General features: G+C 40.6%; 1 protein-coding gene across 1 annotated transcript in view; it reads right to left on the reverse strand.

Annotated features, from left to right (window-relative positions):
• Positions 1-17,352: 17,352 nt before the first annotated feature.
• Positions 17,353-24,486, reverse strand: part of gdap1 (ganglioside induced differentiation associated protein 1) — a 35,265-nt gene continuing 28,131 nt past the window's right edge. Inside the window, exon 6 of the mRNA XM_039754418.1 lies at positions 17,353-18,725. Coding sequence (XP_039610352.1) covers positions 18,373-18,725 — 353 coding nt within the window. The 3' untranslated portion in view covers positions 17,353-18,372. The remainder of the gene's footprint in view (positions 18,726-24,486) is intronic.

Genomic DNA, 24,486 nt, shown 5'->3' on the forward strand with positions numbered 1-24,486 from the left:
CTGAGCCAAAGGAGGACCCAACTGAGTCTGCACAAGTGGCGCAGGGACTCTGTGGCTCGCAGCTGGCATGTAGGGACAAGCAGGGCATGAGTCTACTGCTGGCTGATATAACTGAACTGCTCGTGACTGTACATGATTCAAAACAAGTTAATTAGCAGCAAAAACAGGTCACTAATTAAGAAAAGGGTTAGAATGAAAACCTGCAGCCACTGGGGCCCTCCGGAACCGGAGTTGGGGATAATCTGTCATTCCACCCATCATCTGCAAAATTTTGCCGGCTTGTCGTTTACATTCCTATCCCAAACATTTACAGTATGCATATTAAAAAGAGCAGCAGTGACCCCTGAGGGAGACCAATTTTAACAGCACCTAACTCTAATAAAATGTTCCTCACACCATAACCCTCTACTTCTTGTGTTTATGAACACTGAAAAAAATTCTGTTTTGTTCTTTTGCCTTTTCTGTTCTGTTTCATGTTTAATCATCAGCAGTCCTCGCATTCCATAATCTACGGTGTCTTCAGACAAAGCAAAAGCAGGATTTCAGGTTTTTTTTTTTCCAAATTTATTACAAATAAAGTAACGCGTACCACTGACATTAAGTATTCAAACCCTTTACTTCACTGAAGCACCTTGGCCAGTGACTCCACTCTGGAGTCTTCTTGGCTATGATGCAACACCTGGATTTAGAGATTTTCTGCCATTTTTCTCTGCGGACCCTCTCAAGCTCTGTCAGGCTGGATGGAGATCATCGGGGGTCAGCTGTTTTCAGGTCCTTCTAGAGATGTTTAATTGGGTAAGAGGCTGGACTCTGGCTGGGCCAGTCAAAGACATTTGCAGAGTTGTTCCTAAGCCACTCCTGTGTGGTCTTTGCTTTGATCTTAGAGTCATTGTCCTGTTGGAAGGTGAATCTTCGGCCCAGTCTGAGGCCCACAGCTCTCTGGATTAGGTTTTCATTATGGATATCTCTGTACTTTGCTCCGTTCAGCTTTCACTCCACCCTTTCTAGTCTCCTAGTCCCTGCCCCTAAAAAACAACCCCACAGCATGATGCTGCCACCTCCATGCTTCACAGATGGAATAGTATTGTGCAGATGGTTAACAGTGTCTGGTTACCTTCAGACATATTACTTAGAATTGTGGCTAAACATCAATTTTTGTTTTATCGTTCCAATGGCTTGGGAGTGCTTTAGATGCGTTTTTACAAACTCCAAGTGGACTTTCATGTCTCAGCTGCAGTTTTGCAGAAGTGGTTTTCCTTCTGAAAGCTTCTCCCACCTCTACACATATTATCTGGAGCTCAGCCAGAGTGACCATCAGGTTCTTGGTCAACTCTCTTATCAAGGCCTTCTCCTCTGATTGCTCAGTCTGACTGGGGAGCCCAGCTCTAGGAGGAGTTGTGGTTGTTCCAAACTTATTCTACTTAAGAATTATGGAAGCCACTGCTAGTGCTGGGAAGTATACCGGTTCATAAACTGAAAACCATTTTTTTTTTTGGTATGATATGGATTTTTCTTATACCGCAACACCGGTTTAAATTGCCTAAACAACATTTGGAACGTGGCGCAGCGGAAACTGTTTAAGGGGGATCTTTTTCACTGCTACATCGCCAAACACATACAACGGAGTACATGTGTTAGTGGAGGTGTTGCGCGGGGGCTCTTTTTCACTGCTACACTGCTAAACAGGCATGCAATGGAGTAAATGTGGTAGTGTAGGTATTGTGCGGTGAAAATGGACAGAGAACATTCCGAACCTGAAGCTCTAGCAGACGATAAAGTTGAACATGATGACACAGAAGAACTTTTGCTGGAAAAAGGAGTCACGTCTGTTGTCTGGAGATACTTTGGCTTTAAAAGGTCGGATGTAGACCATTATGTTCAAATCTGTGAATACTGTTTCTATGCTACTGGATAATACTGCAAGCCAAGTTGTACTTGTTTTATTTTTTTCGATACTGTGTAATGTATCTGGGTACTGTGTAATAGTGTGACGACATGTTGACTTTATTCTTGACATTTCCACTTTAATCTCGACGCTTATGACAAGAATAAAGTCGTCATTTGTCATTAAAGTAGAACATCGTAAAATAAACTTCATCTTAAAATGAATATTTAATTTACTAGATTTTCTCAAACCCCATCGTAAGTTATGTAGCACATTAAATGCTTTGTGTTAAGTGTTCCCCGAGCCATGTTAGCTGCTACGTGCTTCTTAAACTGACTTCCTCTTGCACTAAGAGGCGGCGCAGGCAGCACACAGAATACAATAATTTCATGATATTCCTGCTCCCTGAACATTTAGAATGCTAAGATAAATACTTGATATAATTTTCATGATATGCATTAAAGCATGTATTAATCATGTGGGGGCACGACGGTGGTGTGGAGGGTGCACTGCTGCCTCGCAGCAATGGGGTCCCGGTTGTTCCCTGCTTTGAATTTGCATGTTTTTCTGGTGGGCTTACTCGGCGTGCTTCAGTTTCCTTTCAGAGTCAAGTAGGATGGCAGGTTTTGTTATGCTATATTGACCCTGCTAGTGTATGTATTGCTGGTATTCACCCTGTGATGTGCTGGCGCCTCGTTCAGGATTTGCTCCTGCCTCTCACACAGTGCTTGCTGGGATGGGTGCAATCCTGAATGGATGACATAATTAAACATGTATAACGGAGATTTTTTTAAAGTTCTGAACACTCCGTGGTCTAAGTTTATAACTAGTTTTAATTTCACAAACACGTTTATCGTGTGGTGATTGGTTACGTGAAGAAAGAAAAAGGATAGGAACTGGGAGTTTGGTATGTCAGGCAGACAGCATGCATGCAATAAAGAAGAACACCCATTGAATTCTGTGTTCATGTCTCTGACCAGCAGATCACAAACCCAACACTTACACAATATTTAAGTTTAACCTGTGCGATGCCCATTCATACATCCAGTTTTTTGAAGTCTCGTCACACCTGCCATAAAGTTTACCCTGAATGTACACCTGGGGACCCCCTACAGTGAGGAAGCAGCACCACCGCCACACCACCGTGCATGTTTAATACCTGCTTTAACGCATTTCATCATGAAAATGATATCAAGTATTTATCTTAGCATTCAAAATTTTCAGAGAGCAGGAATATCATGAAGTGAATGGATTCTGTGCGGCAATCGCTGCCTGCGCCTCCTCTTAGTGTAGAAGAAGTCAGTTTAAGAAGCGCAGCGATTAACAACTGAGTCGGGAACATTTAACACAAAGCATTTAATGTGCTACATTAACTTATGACGGGGTCTGAGAAAATCTAGTAAATGAAACATTGATTTTAGGGTGAAGTTTAGTTTACGACATTCTACTTTAATGAGAAAATAAACTATGAGAATAAAGTGGAAATGTTGACTTTAATCTCAACATAAACTATGAGAATAAAGTGGAAATGTTGACTTTAATCTCAACATAAACGGTGAGAATAAAGTGGAAATGTTGAGAATAATGTCAACAAGTCGACATTATTCTCGACATAGAGTTTTTTTTTCCTCACTGTGTCCCTAATACAATTCCATAGGACTATACCACAGTTTTATTATTTATGTATATAGCTTAGCTTGAAGCAAGATTCATATTAATGCAATTTGCCTAAATGATGTTTCAGTTGGTTAAGATGTCTCACCAAGTTGCACTTGTTTTATTTTATTTTACTTTTATTTGGTGAATACTGTGTAATGCACCTGGGCTTGAAGTCTTGAAGTAATAGTATTATTACGGGAAGTTGCACTATTATTTATTTTATTGTTATTATTTATTAGTTTAAATATTATGCGATTTAATAATGGGAAAGTTGGAGTTTATGCTCCAGAGGAATGACACACTCGCCCTCAGAAACATGAAGAGGTATAAAGGAGTTTTTTGAGTTGCCCTTCTTTGTTAGCTGAGCGTCTTTGCGTACCCACTGGGGACGGCTCGTGACCTCACAGCAAGTACGAAGATACCTTTATTACATTAGCACAACAGTTTATCCTGGTGAAGCTTTTTTTTATTTAAAATAAATATTTTTTGCACACACATTCAGTTTGCCACCATTACTATAATACAGTGGAACCTCGGGACACGACCGTATTCCGTTCCAAAACTCTGGTTTGGTCGTGACCCGAAGTAATTTCCCTCATAGGATTGTACAATACAATTAATCCGTTCCAGACCGTATGAACTGTATGTAAATATATATTTTTTAAAGATTTTTAAGCACAAAAATAGTTAATTATACCATAGAATGCACAGTGTAATAGTAAACTAAATGTAAAAACATTAAATAACACTGAGAAAACCTTGGACAGAGAAAACTAACATTGCTACAGCCTTACGAACCACTCGCTGTAAATACTTTTTTTAATGAGTTTTAAGCACAGGGAAAAAAATAACATTTGAAAAATCCGTAATTTTTACAAAAACTAACCATAAACGACCAAAAAAAAAACTAACCCTGCATGAGTCGAGTTCTGGCATGAAGGAAGTGAGCAGAAAGCTGGGTGGAGAGGAGATTACAGTTTTGAGGTAAAGTCTCTCTGCACGATGCACGTCTGACCGAGAACAGTGTACTGTACAGGGAGAGACTGAACACGTGCGTAAATCACCGGCGTGTACGAACTGGAAGTGAAACTGACTTGCTCATCACCCGAGTGTGTGGTCGTGAACAGATGCAAAAGTTTGGCGAACGTTTTGGTCGTAACCTGATTTGTACGTGTTCAGAGACATTCGTGACCTGAGGTTCCACTGTAGTACATTTAGCACAAAAGTATGGGGGCGTGGAAAGTGGGTGGAGTCAAAACAGATGATGTCATCTTACGAGCCTTAGAATGTCTTCGGTCGCTGAATCTGTCCGAGGCGTACAACTTTCCTGACTGCAGCCGGACTCTCTTGAAAATGTCTAAAGTGCTGTTTTAACTTTGGCATCCTAGAATATTTAGCATTGCTTGATGAGGTAAAAATGAATTTAAACGATTTTAGCACAAGGCTGTAACATAGCAAAATGTGAAAAAGTGAAAGAGTCTGAATACATCCTGAAGGCACTGATGTTGTTTCACAAAATGTTTTCTTGTGTTACTTACTACCAGTCTGCTGCAGTTACTTTCATTTAAGTCTCACAGCAAACCAGTCTGGTTCTCCATGCAGTAAATGGGGAGGGTTATGTCCAGAAGGGCACTGAGTGTAAAATTTTTACAAATCAATATGCGGACAACAATTCTGGATGATCTGCTGTGGCAACCTCTAACAGGAGCAGCCGAAAGAAGTCACTATCTATATATATAAAATTCTTTTCGCATTTGAAATGGAAATTACGTATGGTCATGTGATATGGAAATTACGTATTATGTAGTGCGCCCCGCGTCGCTCTCTCCCAGCCCTCTGCTCTGGACTCCAGCGCTTAGTGACAGACAAAACTGACACATTGTAACTTTTTTTTAATTCCCTGTACTTGATAGTTGAAGAGATGAAGAAAACGGCTTTGCGTCTTTCCACTTTTTAACTGCGGCGAGCTGTAAACCGCCTTCAGCCACTACGGGTCGTAAGAACAAAGTAGACGCTGGGAGGCGCGGTTTAAATTTGAATCACGTGGGATGTGTTGTTCAGACGGCAATGTGAAATTAACACCTTTGAGCCATCCACCTGTACCATTGTTGTCTCTTATTTCTGGCTCAAATCCACATTCAACTCATTTTCTACAGAACATTACGAAATACAATTTGTGTTTTCAGATGACATCGTTTGGCAGCACAGTCTGGGTTTATGTCGACATTTAAAATACAGAGGCAAATCCCAAAAAAAAAACTTATTGGGGAACGTCAGGAACCGTCAACATCGACAAAAAGAGTCAGGTTACACAGAAAAAGTGAGACAGAAGCAGATCGAGAGAGAAGGCTCGCTGATCAACATATACGACAACCACAATTGAGGGCCTCGCAAACACCCGAACGCAGTCTTCACAGCCTACCACGTCACACAGGCGTCAGTTGCCTGATGCGAGCCACAAATTCCTCCAAATTCTGCATTTTATTTTCTTTACTTCCGCTCAGTGAGTGAAGCCACTGCGTAATCTGCTAGTTAAATATACTAGAAGGCTTTCAAAGTGCCATTAAATTCTAACATGGTAAGGCCAGTAATTAATTGATTAATTAAATAAAACCCTCACTTACGCTACAACTTACTGCTTTCCAAACTGTGATTAACCCACCAAAGGAAAAAAAAAATTGAGTTTAATGGCCGCTTCTGTAAATTATTGGATGTAGTTAACAAAGATGGGAAGTGCCAACAGAATGGTCTCCCAATTACATGAAATTTATTAAGGGATTGTAAAAATAGATTAAAGTTTTCAGACCTGGTATGGAAGGATTTTTTTTTACATGTGCAACGTGTATCTTTAAAAGCGAGGCACTGTTGATTTATTTACTAATCCTAAAGAGTGCCAAGAAAAGTTTGTCTTAACACCCTTCAGGTTGCTTCACACTCAATAAGGCCCACACATCTTTATTCAGAATTAATATCAACAGGCAACTCCTACCATTTCAATGGGTGTATTAAAAATTTTCAAAATACTTCTAACCTCCTTTTTCCGGTGGTAAACCCCTCTGAAAGGCTCGTGGGTGGGCCTCTGAATCAATGAGGCATTGGCATCTACTTTTGTTTAAAAAGAATATAAAAACATGTAAAAAAAAAAAAAAACGTGTGTAATTATGAACAACCAAACCAAACCACTTCTTTACGTGCTGGCCAAATTCTGAATGTGCAACATGAGCAAATGGACACCTGAGGGGAGAATGAAAAGACGTATGGCAGTGCAGTTTAAGGGAGGACAAAGATGGAAATGGAGACAGGAACTATAATGACAAAGAGAAAAGAAACCAAGGGCAACTTGAATTTCACTGCCAATTCTTGTGATTTTATCAAGGGGTTTACAGCAGTCGTCCTCAGCTCCAGTCCTGGAGGGCCCTACCGGCTGCAGGTTTTCATTCTATTTTCTTAATGAGTGACCTGTTTTGGCTTCTAATGAACTTCTTTTGAATTAATTTTACTTGACTTGTTTTTTAACATTTGTTCCTCTGAATTGCTTCATTTCTTTCCTTAGGTGGCACCCAAACAGAAATGAAGCGTGAAGTGAGTGAGTCAACAAGAGACCAACTAAGTCAGGGCCTCAAACTCCAACCAATTTCACTCCAACCAGTTGCTTAAGTAGGTGCTGAGTCTTGTCGTTAATCAAACCCGTTCTTTAATTCCACGGCTTGTTGCTGCTCTCATTGTGCAACAGCAGACATTTCCAAAATTGTCAATTTTCATTTCTTTAAAATATTTGTGGTCCTGAGCAGATCAGCATTCCTGAGACCTTTCTTTATTTTCAGATATTGTATGATGGACACAGTGTGCTGGTCATGTTTTGGTTCATTTTGTATCTCATTATTGTCTGGCTGCTAATTAAGAAAAGGGGTCAGAGTCTTAATAAAAGGAATTCAAAAGAAGTTCATTAGGAGCAAAAACAGGTCACTAATTAAGAAAATGATTAGAATGAAAACCTGCAGCCAGGCCCGTATTTGTGGACTCCTGGTTTAAGGCATAAATTGAATGTTGCTGTTACTACCGCATATCCATTCCAATGGAGCAAAACTGTCATACAGATGGTGAGTATGTAATATTCTAGATCAGGGGTCTCACACTCCGGTCCTGGAGGGCTGCAGTGGCTGCAGGTTTTCATTCTAACCATCTTCTTCATTAGTGACCTGTTTCTGCTGCTGATTAACTTCATTTGCCTTCGTCTTAACTTACTTGACTCGGGCCCCCTTAGTTGTTTCCTTTTCCTTAATTAACAGCCAAACAATAATGAGACCCAAAACGAACCGCCACATGACCAGCTCACCTGTGCCCACCACACAATATCTGAAAATAAAGAAAGGTGGCGGTCTCGGTAAGGTTAATCTCTCAGGTCACCAAAACATTTTGACTATGTTCTTAGAAAAAACAGAAAATCAATAGTTTTGGAAATGTCTGTTGTGGTAGAGTGAGAGCAGCAACAAGCCATGGAATTAAATAATGAGTTTAATTAACAGCTTCTCATTAAGAAATTGGTTGGAGTGAAATTGGTTGGCATTTGAAGCCCCAATTCAGCTGGTCATCTGTTGGCTCATTTCACATCTCATTTCTGTTTGGCTGTCATTTAATGAAGAAAAGAATTAATTCAGAGGGCTGAATCTTTAAAAACAGGGCTATTAAAATGAAGGGAAAAGGAATTAAGTAGCAGTAAAAACTGGTCACTGATTAGGAACAGGGTTAGAATGAAAACCTGCAGCCACTGTGGCCCTCCAGGCTTGGTGTTCGACACCCGTGTTGTAGATAATGGGAGTGTTTGTAATGTAGTGGTCTTTTACCCCAAGGTGCATTGCAATCACAGGGAATACTAACCGTATGTAATAATCCAGTATGGTGTTTTTTGTCACATTTGTGGGCCCTCCATTAAAGTGGCAAATGCTCTCCACTTCCCTCTGGTGGCTCCACCATTGATAGCTTGGTATTCTAGCAACCCTGTGTTCAGACCCCACAGGGACATGCTTGTGTTTGAGGGGCCAGCAATACCTGGACATGCCGACTATAATAGCAGCCCCATGTGAAAGGAGGAGAGTGGGGGTACAGACAAAGCACTTAAAGAGGTCACTTCAACTGTTTGCCCCAGCCCATTGGCCTTGGTACGTGGATGATGATGAGCTTTGGATTATGGGTTCCTTCTGACCCTGGGTGAGTAGAGTGAGGCAGACCTGGGTGGCTTGTATGAGCAAAATAAAGAATAAAGCAACTGGGAACTCATACTTCTGCAAGAACACCTGAATGAAACAGTGGAATTGGCTGCTGAAGAAGCCAGTGGTCCTTTCTGGGGCCAATTAAACAGCACTCTGGGGTGAACTGGCGAATCCATACCTCAGTCTCAATGCTATGACTTCTTTATCCTAGGTTGTAGCAGTGCTACTTGAAAGAGACTACATCTCCCATTGGCCCCGGCAGTATAATGCTATTGGGCAAATTCAGAAGGCGCAGAGGTTACTGGAAAGAAGATTGATCTTTAAAAAGGAGACAAAAAGACGGAGAGGGGATTGCTTTCATCTGTCAGTTTTGTTTTTACTCATCATACACGCTACCACTACCTTGGATTACAGTTTCGTCTGGATGTATGTGCTGTCTTGTGCTTGTTTGTCAGTGTGAATTCATCTTGGTTGGCTTTGTCTTCGGCTGGGAATGCTCCCAATCACCACTAGTCCTCACACTGCAGCGGGAACCTGGCAGGACAAAACTTTACGTTTCTTACAGACAGCTGTTCACAGGGATTTCATTTCACATATTTATCATGTTGGACTCTGTGGTTAGTGTTAATTGTTTATCGTGTTGTGTATAAAAATAATTATCACTGTCGGAGAACTGAGGAGTGTATGTGTATTTTTATAATATGATTTGTTCCATTTCATTGTTTGATTAATATATTCATTATTGTTTATCAGTTCATTGTGCTGCTTATCAGTGTCTCTATGTGCGAGTGTGTGATTGCCGGGTCAAGGCGGTGGGTGTTCCTGGGGTCCCCACAATAAACTAAATAAATCACCGTCTATGGATGGTGTGAATCTTAGCGTCCCCGTGACTGCTTCAAGGTTTTGATATGGAAGTATAGTATGATATGGTGCCCTATGGTAAAATATGGAATGGTGCAGCATTGATATGTACAGTGCAGTACGGTATGGCATGGTATGGTCACTATTTTGGATCTAATCTTTACCTTTCAAGTTTTGTGTTTATAGAACTTATTTTTATATTAGTTGTTGTGATTCGTCCTCAGACTTTCAGGATCATTAAAATACAACAACGTATTTCTTGTATAGCTCAAATCACACAAGGAATGCCTCAATGGGTTTTAACAGGCCCAGTTTTTGACAGCCTGCCAGCCTTGACTCTCTAAAAAAAACAATAAAAAACTCACAAAAAATAAGGTAGAGGAGTTTTTCTCTTATTTTTAGATAGTGGTATTAGTCCTGCTATAGTATAGTAAGCTCTCCATTTCCTGTTTAGATCATGGGTTATCATAGCCTGGCCCCGACACTAAAGATTTAAATGGCACAAAGCATGCCACTGTGAAAGGTGGCCATTTCAACCCCTCAAATAAACTTGTTACAATATAATTCTTGAGCTATTCTGGCTCTGTTTCTGTTGCCCAGCTATTATAATAATGTTTTTGGAATAACACCGGTCATCCTGTATAATGAGGTTTTATTCAAGAATGAAGAGGGAACGTCTGGTTACGTTCTGAACGCGGTTTGGCAGAAAGCGTAGACCTACAGTGCTTTGAGTGCTGAACTTACAAATTCAAAATCTGTTCGGCAGGCGTGGTGTGGTACACTAAAACTGACACAAACATATACTGCATAGTGTGGCTGGGCCCGGCCAGGACGCCCCTTCAGTATATCTTCCAGGGAAGCAAGCATGGGCTACCCAATACTTCCGCGGGACGCTAGATGGCAACCTCCCTGTGTTACAACGGTGCCTCTGACTCCCGCAGGTTTTCATGGAAGTTGGAGTGTGGTGCAGCCCTATTGGGATCCACGTGCTGCCAGGGGGTGCTATAGCAGGAGCTGCTGAGCCCTTATGGGCAGTGTTTTCACCCCACCCGGAAGTGCGGCTGGAAATGGGCAATCAAGCACCTGGAGCACTTCCGGGTGCCTTATAATAGGAACCAAGGCCACCACTCGAAGAGCTAGAGTCAGGAGGAGGGAGACAAAGCTGCCAGGGAGGAGTGGAGGATTTAAAGGAGAAGATGTGTGCTTGTGCTTTTGTGTGTTTGTGGGACTGTGTTGTCCCTGAGGGACTTGGGGAAGACGTGGCCTCCAGGTGAAGAAAAATAAAAAGTGTATTTATTTTACGTGTGCCTCCGGTGTCCGTCTGTGTCGGGTCAGCACTCATATAGTGCCTTATCACAATAGCTACAATGATAAACTGAAGGAAGCTAGAAGAACTTCTCATTTTACCTTCCTTGCATGTTAACTAGCAGCTCTACAATGAGTCAGTATGAGTGTGGGTGTGTGCATTAGTGGGCTTTACACTTGATGCTGCCATGATGGGATACAGGCAATGGTTACTGTCAGAACTGAACACAGTGGAAAGCAACCGCTGATTGGCACATGGTAGAAATGAAGACGATGAAAGGAGAAGACTGTGACACAGCCAAGGGTTAGTGGCAATCAAACAGGCAAGAATTCATACCCAAATAAAGAGAAAATCTTGGCAAAAGAAAATTTATTTCATTAAAAAAAGAAAGAATGAAATCGCAAAAACACCAAAGTGTATGATATGTGAAATATGTAAGGACAAAGCTTTAGAACAGTATTGGGGTTTAATAAAATAATAGTGGCCGAGGTAATAAAATGTGATTCACTAAAACGACTTATCTAAGACTTGTCTTTTTTTGTGTATAGTCACATCGTTTATCCAAAACATACAGAAAATGAAAAGAAAAAAAGGCTATTTGTCAACATTACAATGAAAGTGGCTGAAAAAGAAGCCCTGATGGATTGATAGGGGAGATCCAGCCAATCCAAATCAGATGGAGAGTAAAAACTCTTTGAGTTGAGAGCGGGACCAGGACCCCTTTCCCTCTAGCCTATCAAAAATCAGAGTGCAATGTTGAATGGTGGGCACTCCTCAGAAGGCTGGAGAGAAAGATAACTAATTTGATAATTGCCAGGATCTGAGGACAAATGACAGAAGTTGAAAGAAGCAAGAACAAAGACACGTCTTAAAACAATTATGGCAGTAATTGGATTTAGCAATATCCTGCAAAAGAGAAAGGTGTCAATTCTAAAGTGGCCAGCAGAGTGAACGGAGTAAAAACCAACTCACAATGGAGGTAGTTTAATGGAAGGAGAGCAGATTTACACTAACAATGAACAAATTAAGGACGTGCAGGATTTTGGAACACTGCCAAGATAAAACCTATCCAGCCAACAGAGATAGGAACCATGATAGGAACCATTAGCAGCAAAGGAGTAATCAAGTCAGGATTGAGAGGGATACACAGCTAAACATTAAAAAAGGGAATCGTAACAGTCTTGTCTGCCACCTTTTGAATCTGAAAGGGTTGAAAGACAGTTGACTTGGTGAGAATGACTTCCATAGTGGAGGAGTATAAAATACACTGGTACCGTGAGTGCTGTGCAGAGTGGAGGCAGAACCTCTGTGTTTTTCTCAGTTGATTCTGGGGTTCATCAGGAGTGTGTTGTTTGCTCCTACTCTGTTCAGTGCTTGTATGGATTAGTTGTTGGGCAAGGTCGTGGGGTCCAGCGGCTGTGGGGCATCTGTTGGTGAAGAAAGATTTACAGATCTTGACTTTGCTGACAATGCTGTGATCTTCGCAGAGTCAATGGAGGCTCTGAGAGACTGAGTGAGGAGTCATCTTTGTTCTGTTAACAATGCTTGAGTTTGCTTTGCCCCTTTGGTCTTAATTGTTTGGTCTTGATTGTTTTTCTGGATTTGGCCTTGGCTAGTTCCTGACTATGTGTTTTACAAGTTCACAATAATCCTGGTCATATTTCTCGTGATTGTAATTGATAAAAAATTCTGAATCAGCATAAGCTATTTTAATTCAGGTATTCCTTAGAGATGTCATGATTTACTACATGAAGTAGAAGTACATAATAAACAAGCATAGTTGTGTCATTTGAAATATTAAAGTCTATGCTTTAATGTTAATATCTTAATATCTAAAGTCTAAATTCTCAATTGTAATAGAAATTTGTCGTTTTTCATCCTCTAATAGATGGAGGCTCTGTTTAAATGTTTCAAGAGACTGAGTGAGGAGTCTGAGTGTCTGGGCTTGCGAGTGTCCTGGATAAAAACCAAGATCCAGGACTTTAATGACCTCTTGGGCACGGCCATCAGCAGTGTGTCTGTTTGTGGAGACAGTGTTGACCTTGTCGAGAGGTTTACTTACATTGGCAGTGACATTCATATTTCTGGTGACTCTTCCTATGAAGTCAGTAGACGGATTGGGAGAGCATGGGGGGTCATGAGGTCGTTGGAAAGGGGTGTGTGGCGCTCCTGATTTCTATGCAAAAGGATGAAGGTCCAAGTCTTTAGAGTCCTGGTGCTTCCTGTCTTGCTATATGGTTGCAAGACATGTACGCAATCCAAAGACTGGACTCCTTTGGTACTGTGTCTCTCCAGAAAATCATTGGGTACCGCTGGTTTGACTTTGTGTCAAATGAGCAGTTGCTCATGGAGTTCTGAATGATGCACATTGCCTGCATTGTGAGGGAGCGTCAGTTACGGCAGTAACAGCCATGTGGTGTGTTTCCCCGAGGGTGATCCAGCTCGTAAGATCCTCATTGTTGGGGACCCAAGTGGCTGGACCAGGCCAAGGGGTCACCCACATAACATCTGGCTGCAGCAGATAGAGGGTCATTTAAGGAGGGTGGGACTGGACTGCGCGTCTGCCTGTGGGGTTGCAAACCAGGCTCCCAAGTTGTTTTGTTGTGTAGTGGGTGCGGCAACGTACATGCTCCCCAACTTGACTTGACTTGACTTGACTTGGAGTATAAAATCTTACAGGGAAAATTCCATATCATGTGGTCAATGTCCTTCTCTGTTTCAGGAGACAAAACAGGCTACAGGGCAGGACAAGATCTGGGCTACATCTGTAGTTTGTAGCAGAGAGTGGATGTCAAACCAGTCTGGTTGGGATACACTTAATTTGTGAGTTACCAACTGTAGATGAAATGCAAGAAGATTTCCCATCAAATAAATTCAGTACTATTTAGAGGAGTTTCAGAGTCGCTTTTAAAAAGAGGGAAGGCAAACCCAGATTAAGACTCCCACAGGCCCCTTAACAGAGAGTGGATCATATTTTTTGCATTGCAGTGCACTTGCACACTGTCATTGAATGCATCTTGGCATCACTTCTTGCTTTTGGGGCACTGAGACTCACTCGTTACATTGAGAGGGGAGAGGGTCTCCCTTGGACTTTTCGGCATGTGGACATTGGGTTGCTTTATCAAGGGATTAGTGAAAAGGCCTCTTGCCGTAACCCAGAACACCCCTAAGGGTTACCATGACAGAATTAATTAAAGGGTTCAGTTTTGTGAAGGAGATAGCAGAGTTTAATATCTGCAGTAATATATGTGCCAACTGCTTCCGTAAGACATAAGAAAACTCAGCAAGCAGGCCATTAGGACCCAGCAATTTTCCACTCTTCACCAAATCCAGAGGTTCCATTAGTTAAATAATCCACCACAGTAGCATAAGTTGTAGAGAGCCTGAGTAATAGCTGAAGTTTTTAGAAAACAACTATGAATAAGATTGTTATTAATCATTTGCAAATGAGGTCTATGACTCATCCTTTGACTATAACAATTATTCCCTCAGTTCCCAGTGTTTGTTGAAGCTCTGTTTTTAAAAACATTTCTATTGTTTTGTTATAATGAGCTTTTTTCCTTTATTTTTTTGCCATCCCTATGAAATCTGTGTATACATTTTACAAATATAATGTAAATATAAAGAAATATGACTCTCACATCTTTCTTGCCTGACGCAATATTGAAAAAGTTGAATTTTAATAATGGCTTATTGTGTTGTGATGCCATTTTGTTTATGAGTTGGACATCACCATTTTCTACTTAGTGCTTCGACCATTGCCTGAGCGATCCTTCTGAGCAACAATCGAGAGTACATTACATGTTACATAATCAGGAGTGCCGGCATAAAGATTGACACATTCTATTCGGGAGAATCCAATATTAGGATTCCTGTGTTGGTATGTGTTGTTTTATTTTAATCTCTCTATTCCTAGCTACAAACAAATATGTTTCTGTTTTTCTAGGCTTTGATTTTAGGTTTGCACTTTTAACTTGACATCTCATTACTATCTTTACCAGTAACAACCATCGTCTGTTTTTTCAACCATATCTTATTAACCCCTCAGTAAAGGCTTTCCAAACCCTAATTAATAACAAGTCCACTTAATTATTTTAATTGTATGTGTCGGATTCAAATGCATCACATTTCCAAAGTCTTAATGTCAGTTAAGTTCTAGGCCCAGCTCCACGTACTAGCTCGAAATGCTACTGACTTGTCACATAAAACCCTGCCTCCTCCAGGGATGAGAAGAAAGACTCCAGGTCAAGAAGACTTCTTGTGTATCTACTTGTGGAGTCACAAATTCTGCCTCATAATACATAGCTATGAAGGGGACAATGATCATCGCCTCCACCCTCATTGTTTCTTGGAACTCTGTTTTCAAATTAATTTATTTGGAAATTAAGTGGATGAGCATTTAGGACTGAAGCCAGGAAGCACGTCTTCACTCAAAGAGTTGTGGGACTCTATAACAAACTACTGAGACATGGAGCTGAAGCAGAAACCTTGACAACCTTTAAGAAGAATCCGGATGAGATATTGAGACAGCTTAGCTTTTAGCTAAACAATCAGGATTGATGGACTGAATGGTCTCCCCTTCCTTTTCAAACACACACACACCAATCACAAAGTGGGGCCAATTTAGAATCACTAATGCACCTAACCTGAATGTCTTTAGACTGTGGGAGGAAACTGGAGCACCAGGAGGAAACCCCACGCAGACACGAGAGGACATGCAAACTCAGAATATAAACCCTGGCTACCACGGTGCCACCGCTACCTTAATGTGATTTCAATAGAAATTCAAAATATCCACACATCCACAGGGCGACTCTACAACCACCTAAAGCAGAAGAGGGCATGGCACTACCTAACTGGGCAGCTAATATACAAGCTATAAGGACCTGGAAATTGACACAAATTGATGAACATACACAAGCTTGGTTGCAACAGAAATAAAATCTTGCTGTATTTTTTTAAATACCTTGCTCTGTGCCCCAGTAAACACAAATTATTGTCAATATATTGTCAAACTTCCTGGTCACAACTAATTCTATTATGAGCTTATCCAGTGCCCACTGGAGGTCACAGTTTAATTAGACCAAGACAACCAAATCACCTGTAACAGCAGAGATGAGGCCATCAGCTTCCCAGAACTAAATACTCTCCCAGGCTTGGCTCTTCCTTGATATCCTGTCAATAAAAAATTACAAACAGTAATGGAGATAAAACGTATCCTTGGTGAAATCCAACATCCATTGGTGGCAGCAGTAGCAAACTTTCATGACCGCTTAAATATACATGGAAGAAAATGGCATGGATGGAATTCACCTTGGCCATCTTAGATCTGAAGTTCAACTCAGTGGTGTCAGGAAGAAGGGGCTTCAGAAGCCTAAGCCCCTAATCTTTTCATCCATTTTTTATATAGCTGTATGTACAGTATGTATTCAGCAAACTGGATACTCCCATCTCCCTGAGCTTGTCATGTTATATATGTATATCAAGGAGCCTGAAATCCAGAAAGGGGCCTCAGACCGTGAATATATCAACTCCTAGAAGGGCCTGTAGCTCAGCTATCAAATGGAGTCTCAGTTCCTACACCCAGTATAAACTTTCCCAAGGAGGCTGTGAAGTGTGATCCTTTAATAACTGGAATATACATTTTTTTTCCCTCTTTTAAAAAATGGGGGATACCAATCAAATCTGCTAATATCATAGTACTGTGTCCATCTTCCGGGCAACATAAAAGATGCTTGTTAGCTAAAACACCCACAATACCCAGTGCCTTCACCAATTACAGTCATTAGACAGCTTTTAAACTACTGTAGTAGCCATGCCACAGAGCAATGGACCCACGGATTTTATGGTTTCCTCTCACTCTAAAAAGACGTGCATGTTAGGTGAAGTGACAACACTAAATTGGCTTGAGTGTGTGTTTGGGCTCACTTTGCCCTAATGACTGTCAGCTTGTGGAACACTTGAGTCACACTTGGGGACCACACTCTGAGTATCGCCACTCTAGATGACATCACTGAGATCACTGAGGTGCACAAGTCCCACCATCACACCAACATCACAAACCTAGGAGAAGGTCCATATAACCTATATGAGAAACAGAACATTTTAATTGGTAGGAGTCATTTAAAGCAAAATGAAGGCAGTGAATATATTATCGCTCCTTAACTAGTAAAGGGAGTTTATCAGTGGCTGAAATACTGTATAACCAAATATCATCCAAGGCAGAGACAGAGACAGCCCTAATATAAGAAAGCTGATAATTTCTCAATATATTATATATTATATATAAAATATATAATTTATAACACAGTAAATTGAAGACTTGTACTTGTGCACACACACCTTCATGTATTGTTTCTGCCTTAACTGCAATAGATTTTAGAACATTAACCAGAGCTAAGCTGTTTATGTTGGTGGCAACTAAATTTATTGTGGTTTTTCTTTTCTCTTTTTTTTAATCTTCTTCAAATACATTTTATTCGTTGTCCCTGTAAAAAGTGCTTTCTAAATAAACACAGTTCATCACAACTCGCTGTGCAGCTAATTAGGAGACAGGAGCGAGACAATGGCGTAATGTTTTTATTCTTTGGAATAACTTTTAGTGACACAGCTACATGCTGACATCTAGTGGTGCATTCAGATAACTGCTGAGGCAAAAGATAAATGCAACACAGAATTCATAGACGATGAGACTAATTCAGCAGCAGTACTGATATTTTAATACATCAGCAATGTTGATTCAGCTTTATTTAAAATCACTTATTAATAAGACACAGTGCAGAGAATGTTTGTTCACTTTTTCAGCTGGTCAGCTTTAAGACTTAATGTTTTGTGTTTTTCCCAAGTCATAATGCATTTACAGAGGCACCATTATTTTTTAAGACTTAAAATGTTGTTAAGAAGATGTAAATGGCAATGATCTGAACAATATTGCTTAACATAGACTGTTAAATATCCTGCTGGAAAATAAAAACCAGCTGAAAAAAGCCAGTGCAATGTGATGCAAAGTGAACAGTATGACCAAAATTTAAACTCCAGCATATAAAGTGCATGGTAACAACCAGGTACATAAGAACAGGCTATCAGCACACCCTGATGAAACATATAATGTAGGCATTGTCATGTATCTTACATTTTTCTAAAGTTCCTAATTCTACCATAAGTTTCAATGTTTTGGCTTTGTTTCCATGTGTTTTTTGATTATTCTTCCATTTTGAAAAACCTTGTAATCCAATTTTGGGTCAAGGTAAGCCTCAACCCATCCCATTTACAATATTGCTCTTGATTGCTTTATGACAGCCTTTCAATGAAAGATGCTATACTGTATACCATGAGCATTGATGGAGGATTAAATAAAGCATTTTGATATGCAGACCCTTCTCACTAACAAAGAATGCGAGACATTACACATACACAATTAATAGGAGACAAGCACTTGATTTTTTTTTGCCTCACCTAATGCTTGCAAATCTTTTCTTCAGATACAAAAAGGCAAAGTAACTGATCCCACCTACAATTGCCACCAAGAGTGTGCTTCCCAAAAACGAGGGTGCCCTCTTCTTTGCTACACGGAAAGCTGTTGGTAACACTGCAGATATAAGTATGTTGTTCACACTCCCCAAAACCTGCCTGAAGGTCTTTCTGTTTAAGACCCGCTCGTAGTATCTTTCAAGGTTCTGGCGGTTTCCATTGCCCCAGTATCTTCTGGAGAGGCCTAAGAACTTCAGACGATGTAACGTCACAGCCAGAGAAACATCAGCAACACTGAAGAACTGCCCACAAAGCCATGGCTGCTCTCCCTCTTCTTTAAAAAAAAAAAAGGACATTAAAAAATATATTAGAATCAAAAAAACATGGATGATATGTTACAGTTACAGTTACAGAACTGGAATACAACAACCAGTAAGAGAAATCTGTCAAAGTCTGATTTCATTCCAAACTGTTTCAAGGCCAAATGTACTTGAATTAAATTAAATTTAATTAGACAGACAGATATAGATAGATAGATAGATAGATAGATAGATAGATAGATAGATAGATAGATAGATAGATAGATAGATAGATAGATAGATAGATACAGTGGGTACGGAAATTATTCAGACCCCCTTCAATTTTTTCACTCTTTGTTATATTGCAGCCATTTGCTAAAATCATTTAAATTAATTTTTTCCCTCATTAATGTACACACAGCACCCCATATTGACAGACAAAAAAAAAACGAATTTTTGAAATTGTTGCAGATTTATTAATTATATTTTGGTCTTGGTCTCATCAGACCAGAGAATCTTATTTCTCACCATCTCAGAGTCCTTCAGGTGTCTTTTAGCAAACTCCAAGATAGAACATTTTGGCCTTAATTCTAAGTGGTACGTGTGGAGACAACCAGGCACTGCTCATCACTTGTCCAATACAGTCCCCACAGTGAAGCATGGCGGTGGCAGCGTCATGCTGTGGGGGTGTTTTTCAGCTGCAGGGACAGGACGACTGGTTGCAATCAAGGGAAAGATGAATGCAGCCAAGTACAGGGATATCCTGGACAAAAACCTTCTCCAGAGTGCTAAGGACCTCAGACTGGGCCGAAGGTTTACCTTCCAACAAGACAATGACCCTAAGCACACAGCTAAAATAATGAAGGAGTGGCTTCACAACAACTCTGTGACTCTTCTTGAATGGCCCAGCCAGAGCCCTGACTTAAACCCAATTGAGCATCTCTGGAGAGACCTCAAAATGGCTGTCCACCAACGTTTACCATCCAACCTGACAGAACTGGAGAGGATCTGCAAGGAGGAATGGTAGAGGATCCCCAAATCCAGGTGAGAAAAATTTGTTGCATCTTTCCCAAGAAGACTCATGGCTGTATTAGCTCAAAAGGGTGCTTCTACTAAATACTGAGCAAAGGGTCTGAATACTTAGGACCATGTGATATTTCAGTTTTTCTTTTTAATAAATCTGCAACAATTTCAAAAATTCTTTTTTTGTCTGTCAATATGGGGTGCTGTGTGTACATTAATGAGGGAAAAAATTAATTTATATGATTTTAGCAAATGGCTGCAATATAACAAAGAGTGAAAAATTGAAGGGGGTCTGAATACTTTCCGTACCCACTGTAGATAGATAGATAGATAGATAGATAGATAGATAGATAGATAGATAGATAGATAGATAGATAGATAGATAGATAGATAGATAGATCAGCATTTTGAAAGCTGTAGGCCAGGGGTGTCCAAGTTCTGTCCTGGTAATCTGCAGTAGCTGCAGGTTTTCATTCTAACCCTTTTTTTAATCAGTGTCCAGTTTTAATGCTAATTAACTCCTTTTCCCTTCATTTTAACAGCCCTGTTTTTAAGGATTCAGCCCTCTGAATTGATTTGTTTCTTCATTAAATGGCAGCCAACAGATGACCAGCTAAACTGGAACGTCAAACTCAAACCAATTTCACTCCAACCAGTTTCTTAATGAGAAGACAATTCTTGCTGTTAATTAAAGCCGTTTATTGAATATCATGACTTGTTGCTGCTCTCATTCTGCCACAGCAGACTGTTGATTTTGTGTTTTTTCTAAGACCGCCATTGAGATGATTTGGTGACCTGAGCAGACCAACATGACTGAGACCTTCACCTTTCTTTATTTTCAGGTTAGCTGGTCATGTAACGGCTTGTTTTGTGTGTCATTATTGTTTGTCTGCTCATTAAGGACAAAGAAACAACTAAGGGGCCTGAGTCACTTCAATTAATACTAAAGCAAAACAAGTTAATCAGCAGCAAAAACAGCTCACTAATTAAGAAGATGGTTAGAATGAAAACCTGCAGCCACTGCAGCCCACGAGGAATGGACTGTGCCAGTATTACAGGTGGGCTACGGCTGACCCCAGCCAAAAGCCCCAGTCCTTAACCCCCAAATCTGACGATTATGCTCCATTCACAGTAGCAGAATCACAGGTGGACTGAAGCAAATCCTCGACAACCTACTCAACCCCCGCTGTAACGATCGTGTTGATTCACCAATGATTACATTTGATTCATCTAATGCCCTGTTAGAAGATCACACTCAATTCAACTAAGGCAGGGGTCCCCAGCCTGGGGGTGCAACAAAAAGGAAGGCTGTGTTCTGATTCGCCAAAACTGAGTGAGAAGCATTGTCCTAATTTATCGTGGTGCAGTTGGCATCTTGCAGTTTGCTGTCATTTGTAGGTCATTTCTTAGATCTATGATATGAAAAGGATCAAGCATTGCATGTGCAATTGTCACCTTTGAATGAGCTGCAGAAATGCACATTCTCACGGGTTCCTTACTGTGGGCGGAGCATTCATAAAGGCGAATAACATTTTTTTAAGAGAATGGAATTTGGACCTTCCAATGATCCATAGAGAATGGTGAGATCTACTATTGATTTCTGTGCAAACTCTGATGGAGAAGAGTCACAGATTTCATCATGGTTTGACATTTTTGCTTGGGGGGGACAAGATGGACTGAATTGGATGCACAGCTGCTGCTGCTTACACTCAGCCCTGTCTTCCTGTTGGTGGTCTTGGCAGAAGCGGCACAATTTTTAACTGCACATCATATCTGTTTTTGAACTGCAGCGAAGGTGTTATAGGGGGACAAAGCTCATAGACTGTGTTTCATTGACTAACAGCGTATCAGTATCTATTGCTTCATGGGAGTCTCCAATCCCCCAAACAACTCAATACTTGATTGTGTGTCATTTCGTTGCAGTGCTGATGCTTTGCAGGATACCCCAACCCCTGGATCGTCAATCAAGTGTCTAAGCTTCATGGGGGACACATTTACAAGATTACTTAGATTTATAAAGGTAAATTGGTCAATTTATATTTAAATTCTATGCAGTTAAATGCCTTTTTGTAATTCAATTTGGTCACCTACCATACTATATGTGATTCAATTTGTGCGCTCAAAAATTAGAAATTGACTTCTTCTTCAAATGTGATATTACTTTTGTAGGTGGTACAAACATAAAGCAAACATTTTCTAGGGGTGTGGAACATAGAAAAGGTTAGGGACCACTCCGCTACCCCCGTTCAGACTTCACAATGGATTGCAAATACGGTGGCATGTGAAAAACTGGGTGATGACACCGCAAAGGTTAGGAAAACACTGAGACATATAGCTAGAAAGAGTGCCTGTAAAAAGGAGTCGTATATTCTACAAACCGGATTCCAAAAAAGTTGGGACACTAAACAAATTGTGAATAAAAACTGAATGCAATGATGTGGAGATGGCAAATGTCAATATTTTATTTGTAATAGAATGTAGATGACAGATCAAACGTTTAATCCGAGTAAATGTATCATTTTAAAGGAAAAATATGTTGATTCAAAATTTCACGGTGTCAACAAATCCCAAAAAAGTTGGGACAAGTAGCAATAAGAGGCTGGAAAAAGTAAATTTGAGCATAACGAAGAGCTGGATGACCAATAAACACTAATTAGGTCAATTGGCAACATGATTGGGTATAAAAAGAGCTTCTCAGAGTTGCAGTGTCTCTCAGAAGCCAAGATGGGTAGAGGATCACCAATTCCCACAATGTTGCGCAGAAAGATAGTGGAGCAATATCAGAAAGGTGTTACCCAGCGAAAAATTGCAAAGACTTTGCATCTATCATCATCAACTGTGCATAACATCATCCGAAGATTCAGAGAATCTGGAACAATCTCTGTGCGTAAGGGTCAAGGCCGTAAAACCATACTGGATGCCCGTGATCTCCGGCCCTTAAATGACACTGCACCACAAACAGGAATGCTACTGTAAAGGAAATCACAGAATGGGCTCAAGGATACTTCCAGAAACCATTGTCAGTGAACACAATCCACCGTGCCATCTGCCGTTGCCAGCTGAAACTTTACAGTGCAAAGAAGAAGCCATTTCTAAGCAAGATCCACAAGCTCAGGCATTGTCACTGGGCCAGGGATCATTTAAAATGGAGTGTGGCAAAATGGAAGACTGTTCTGTGGTCAGACGAGTCACAATTCAAAGTTCTTTTTGGAAATATGGGACGCCACATCATCCGGACCAAAGAGGACAAGGACAACCCAAGTTGTTATCAACGCTCAGTTCAGAAGCCTGCATCTCTGATGGTATGGGGTTGCATGAGTGCGTGTGGCATGGGTAGCTTGCATGTCTGGAAAGGCACCATCAATGCAGAAAAATATATTCAGGCTCTAGAACAACATATGCTCCCATCCAGACGTCATCTCTTTCAGGGAAGACCCTGCATTTTTCAACAAGATAATGCCAGACCACATTCTGCATCAATCACAACATCATGGCTGCGGAGGAGAAGGATCCGGGTACTGAAATGGCCAGTCTGCAGTCCAGATCTTTCACCTATAGAGAACATTTGGCACATCATAAAGAGGAAGGTGCGACAAAGAAGGCCCAAGACGATTGAACAGTTAGAGGCCTGTATTAGACAAGAATGGGAGAGCATTCCTATTTCTAAACTTGAGAAACTGGTCTCCTCGGTCCCCAGACGTCTGTTGAGTGTTGTAAGAAGAAGGGGAGATGCCACACAGTGGTGAAAATGGCCTTGTCCCAACTTTTTTGGGATTTGGGAAATTCTGAATCAACATATTTTTCCCTTAAAATGATACATTTTCTCAGTTTAAACTTTTGTTCCGTGATTTATGTTCTATTCTGAATAAAATATTAGAAGTTGGCACCTCCACATCATTGCATTCAGTTTTTATTCACGATTTGTATAGTGTCCCAACTTTTTTGGAATCCGGTTTGTAAATGGCCTTCTTCTGGTGGGGTGTCATGCTGGTTTTTCTTGATAGGTTTGAGAAACATTGTGATGGGAAGTTGCTGTTGTTGTTTCTTCATGGTTGCAAGGAGAGTTTTATATGTCTGAATGGCAGCATCGATGCCATTATTAACTTTGAGAGCCTGAGCCATATAGGGATCCCATGCTTAGGTGCATTACCAGAAGTCTCAGAAGGTGCAGGGCATTTGGGCAGCATCTTAGGGCTTTAAGAAGAACAAAACAAAAAACACGAGAACACTCAGCGAAACACTCGAGATAGCTACACGCGGTAAACTGCTATGATGCGGGAATGCTGGGCTGCATCTCTCGAAGATGCGTCACAGGGCAGCAGCCAATCAGCAGCAAGAAGAAATGAACAACATTCTCGGATTGGCTATTTTCAAACCTCCCGCCTCTGATTACAGGGGTACAGTATTTCACCATCCCAAGCCGCCTTTTCCTCTACAGTTGCTTGTGTTCTCTCTACAGTACTAAAAAATGTATACAGTATTATATTTTATATGGAAATTTAGCTGAATTTCCGTTAATATTTATTTTGCAAAATTAGTAAATAATATTGCTAATAATTTAGCGTTAAAACGCATGAAAAATTATATATTGCCACGAAATATGCCATAAAAAAATTGCGGAGGATATTTGCGGTTTCCGCAAACAATTATTAGTTAGGTTCTAAGGAAAAATCATCGAACAACTGAGGCCGTGAACTCTGAATCGCAACTTGACGGGGATCGACTGTAATCACATACATACAAGTGTTCACCTCCTTTAATAAGACACAGCTG

The sequence above is a fragment of the Polypterus senegalus genome, chromosome 5, assembly GCF_016835505.1.
Source record: "Polypterus senegalus isolate Bchr_013 chromosome 5, ASM1683550v1, whole genome shotgun sequence".
NCBI lineage: Eukaryota > Metazoa > Chordata > Cladistia > Polypteriformes > Polypteridae > Polypterus > Polypterus senegalus.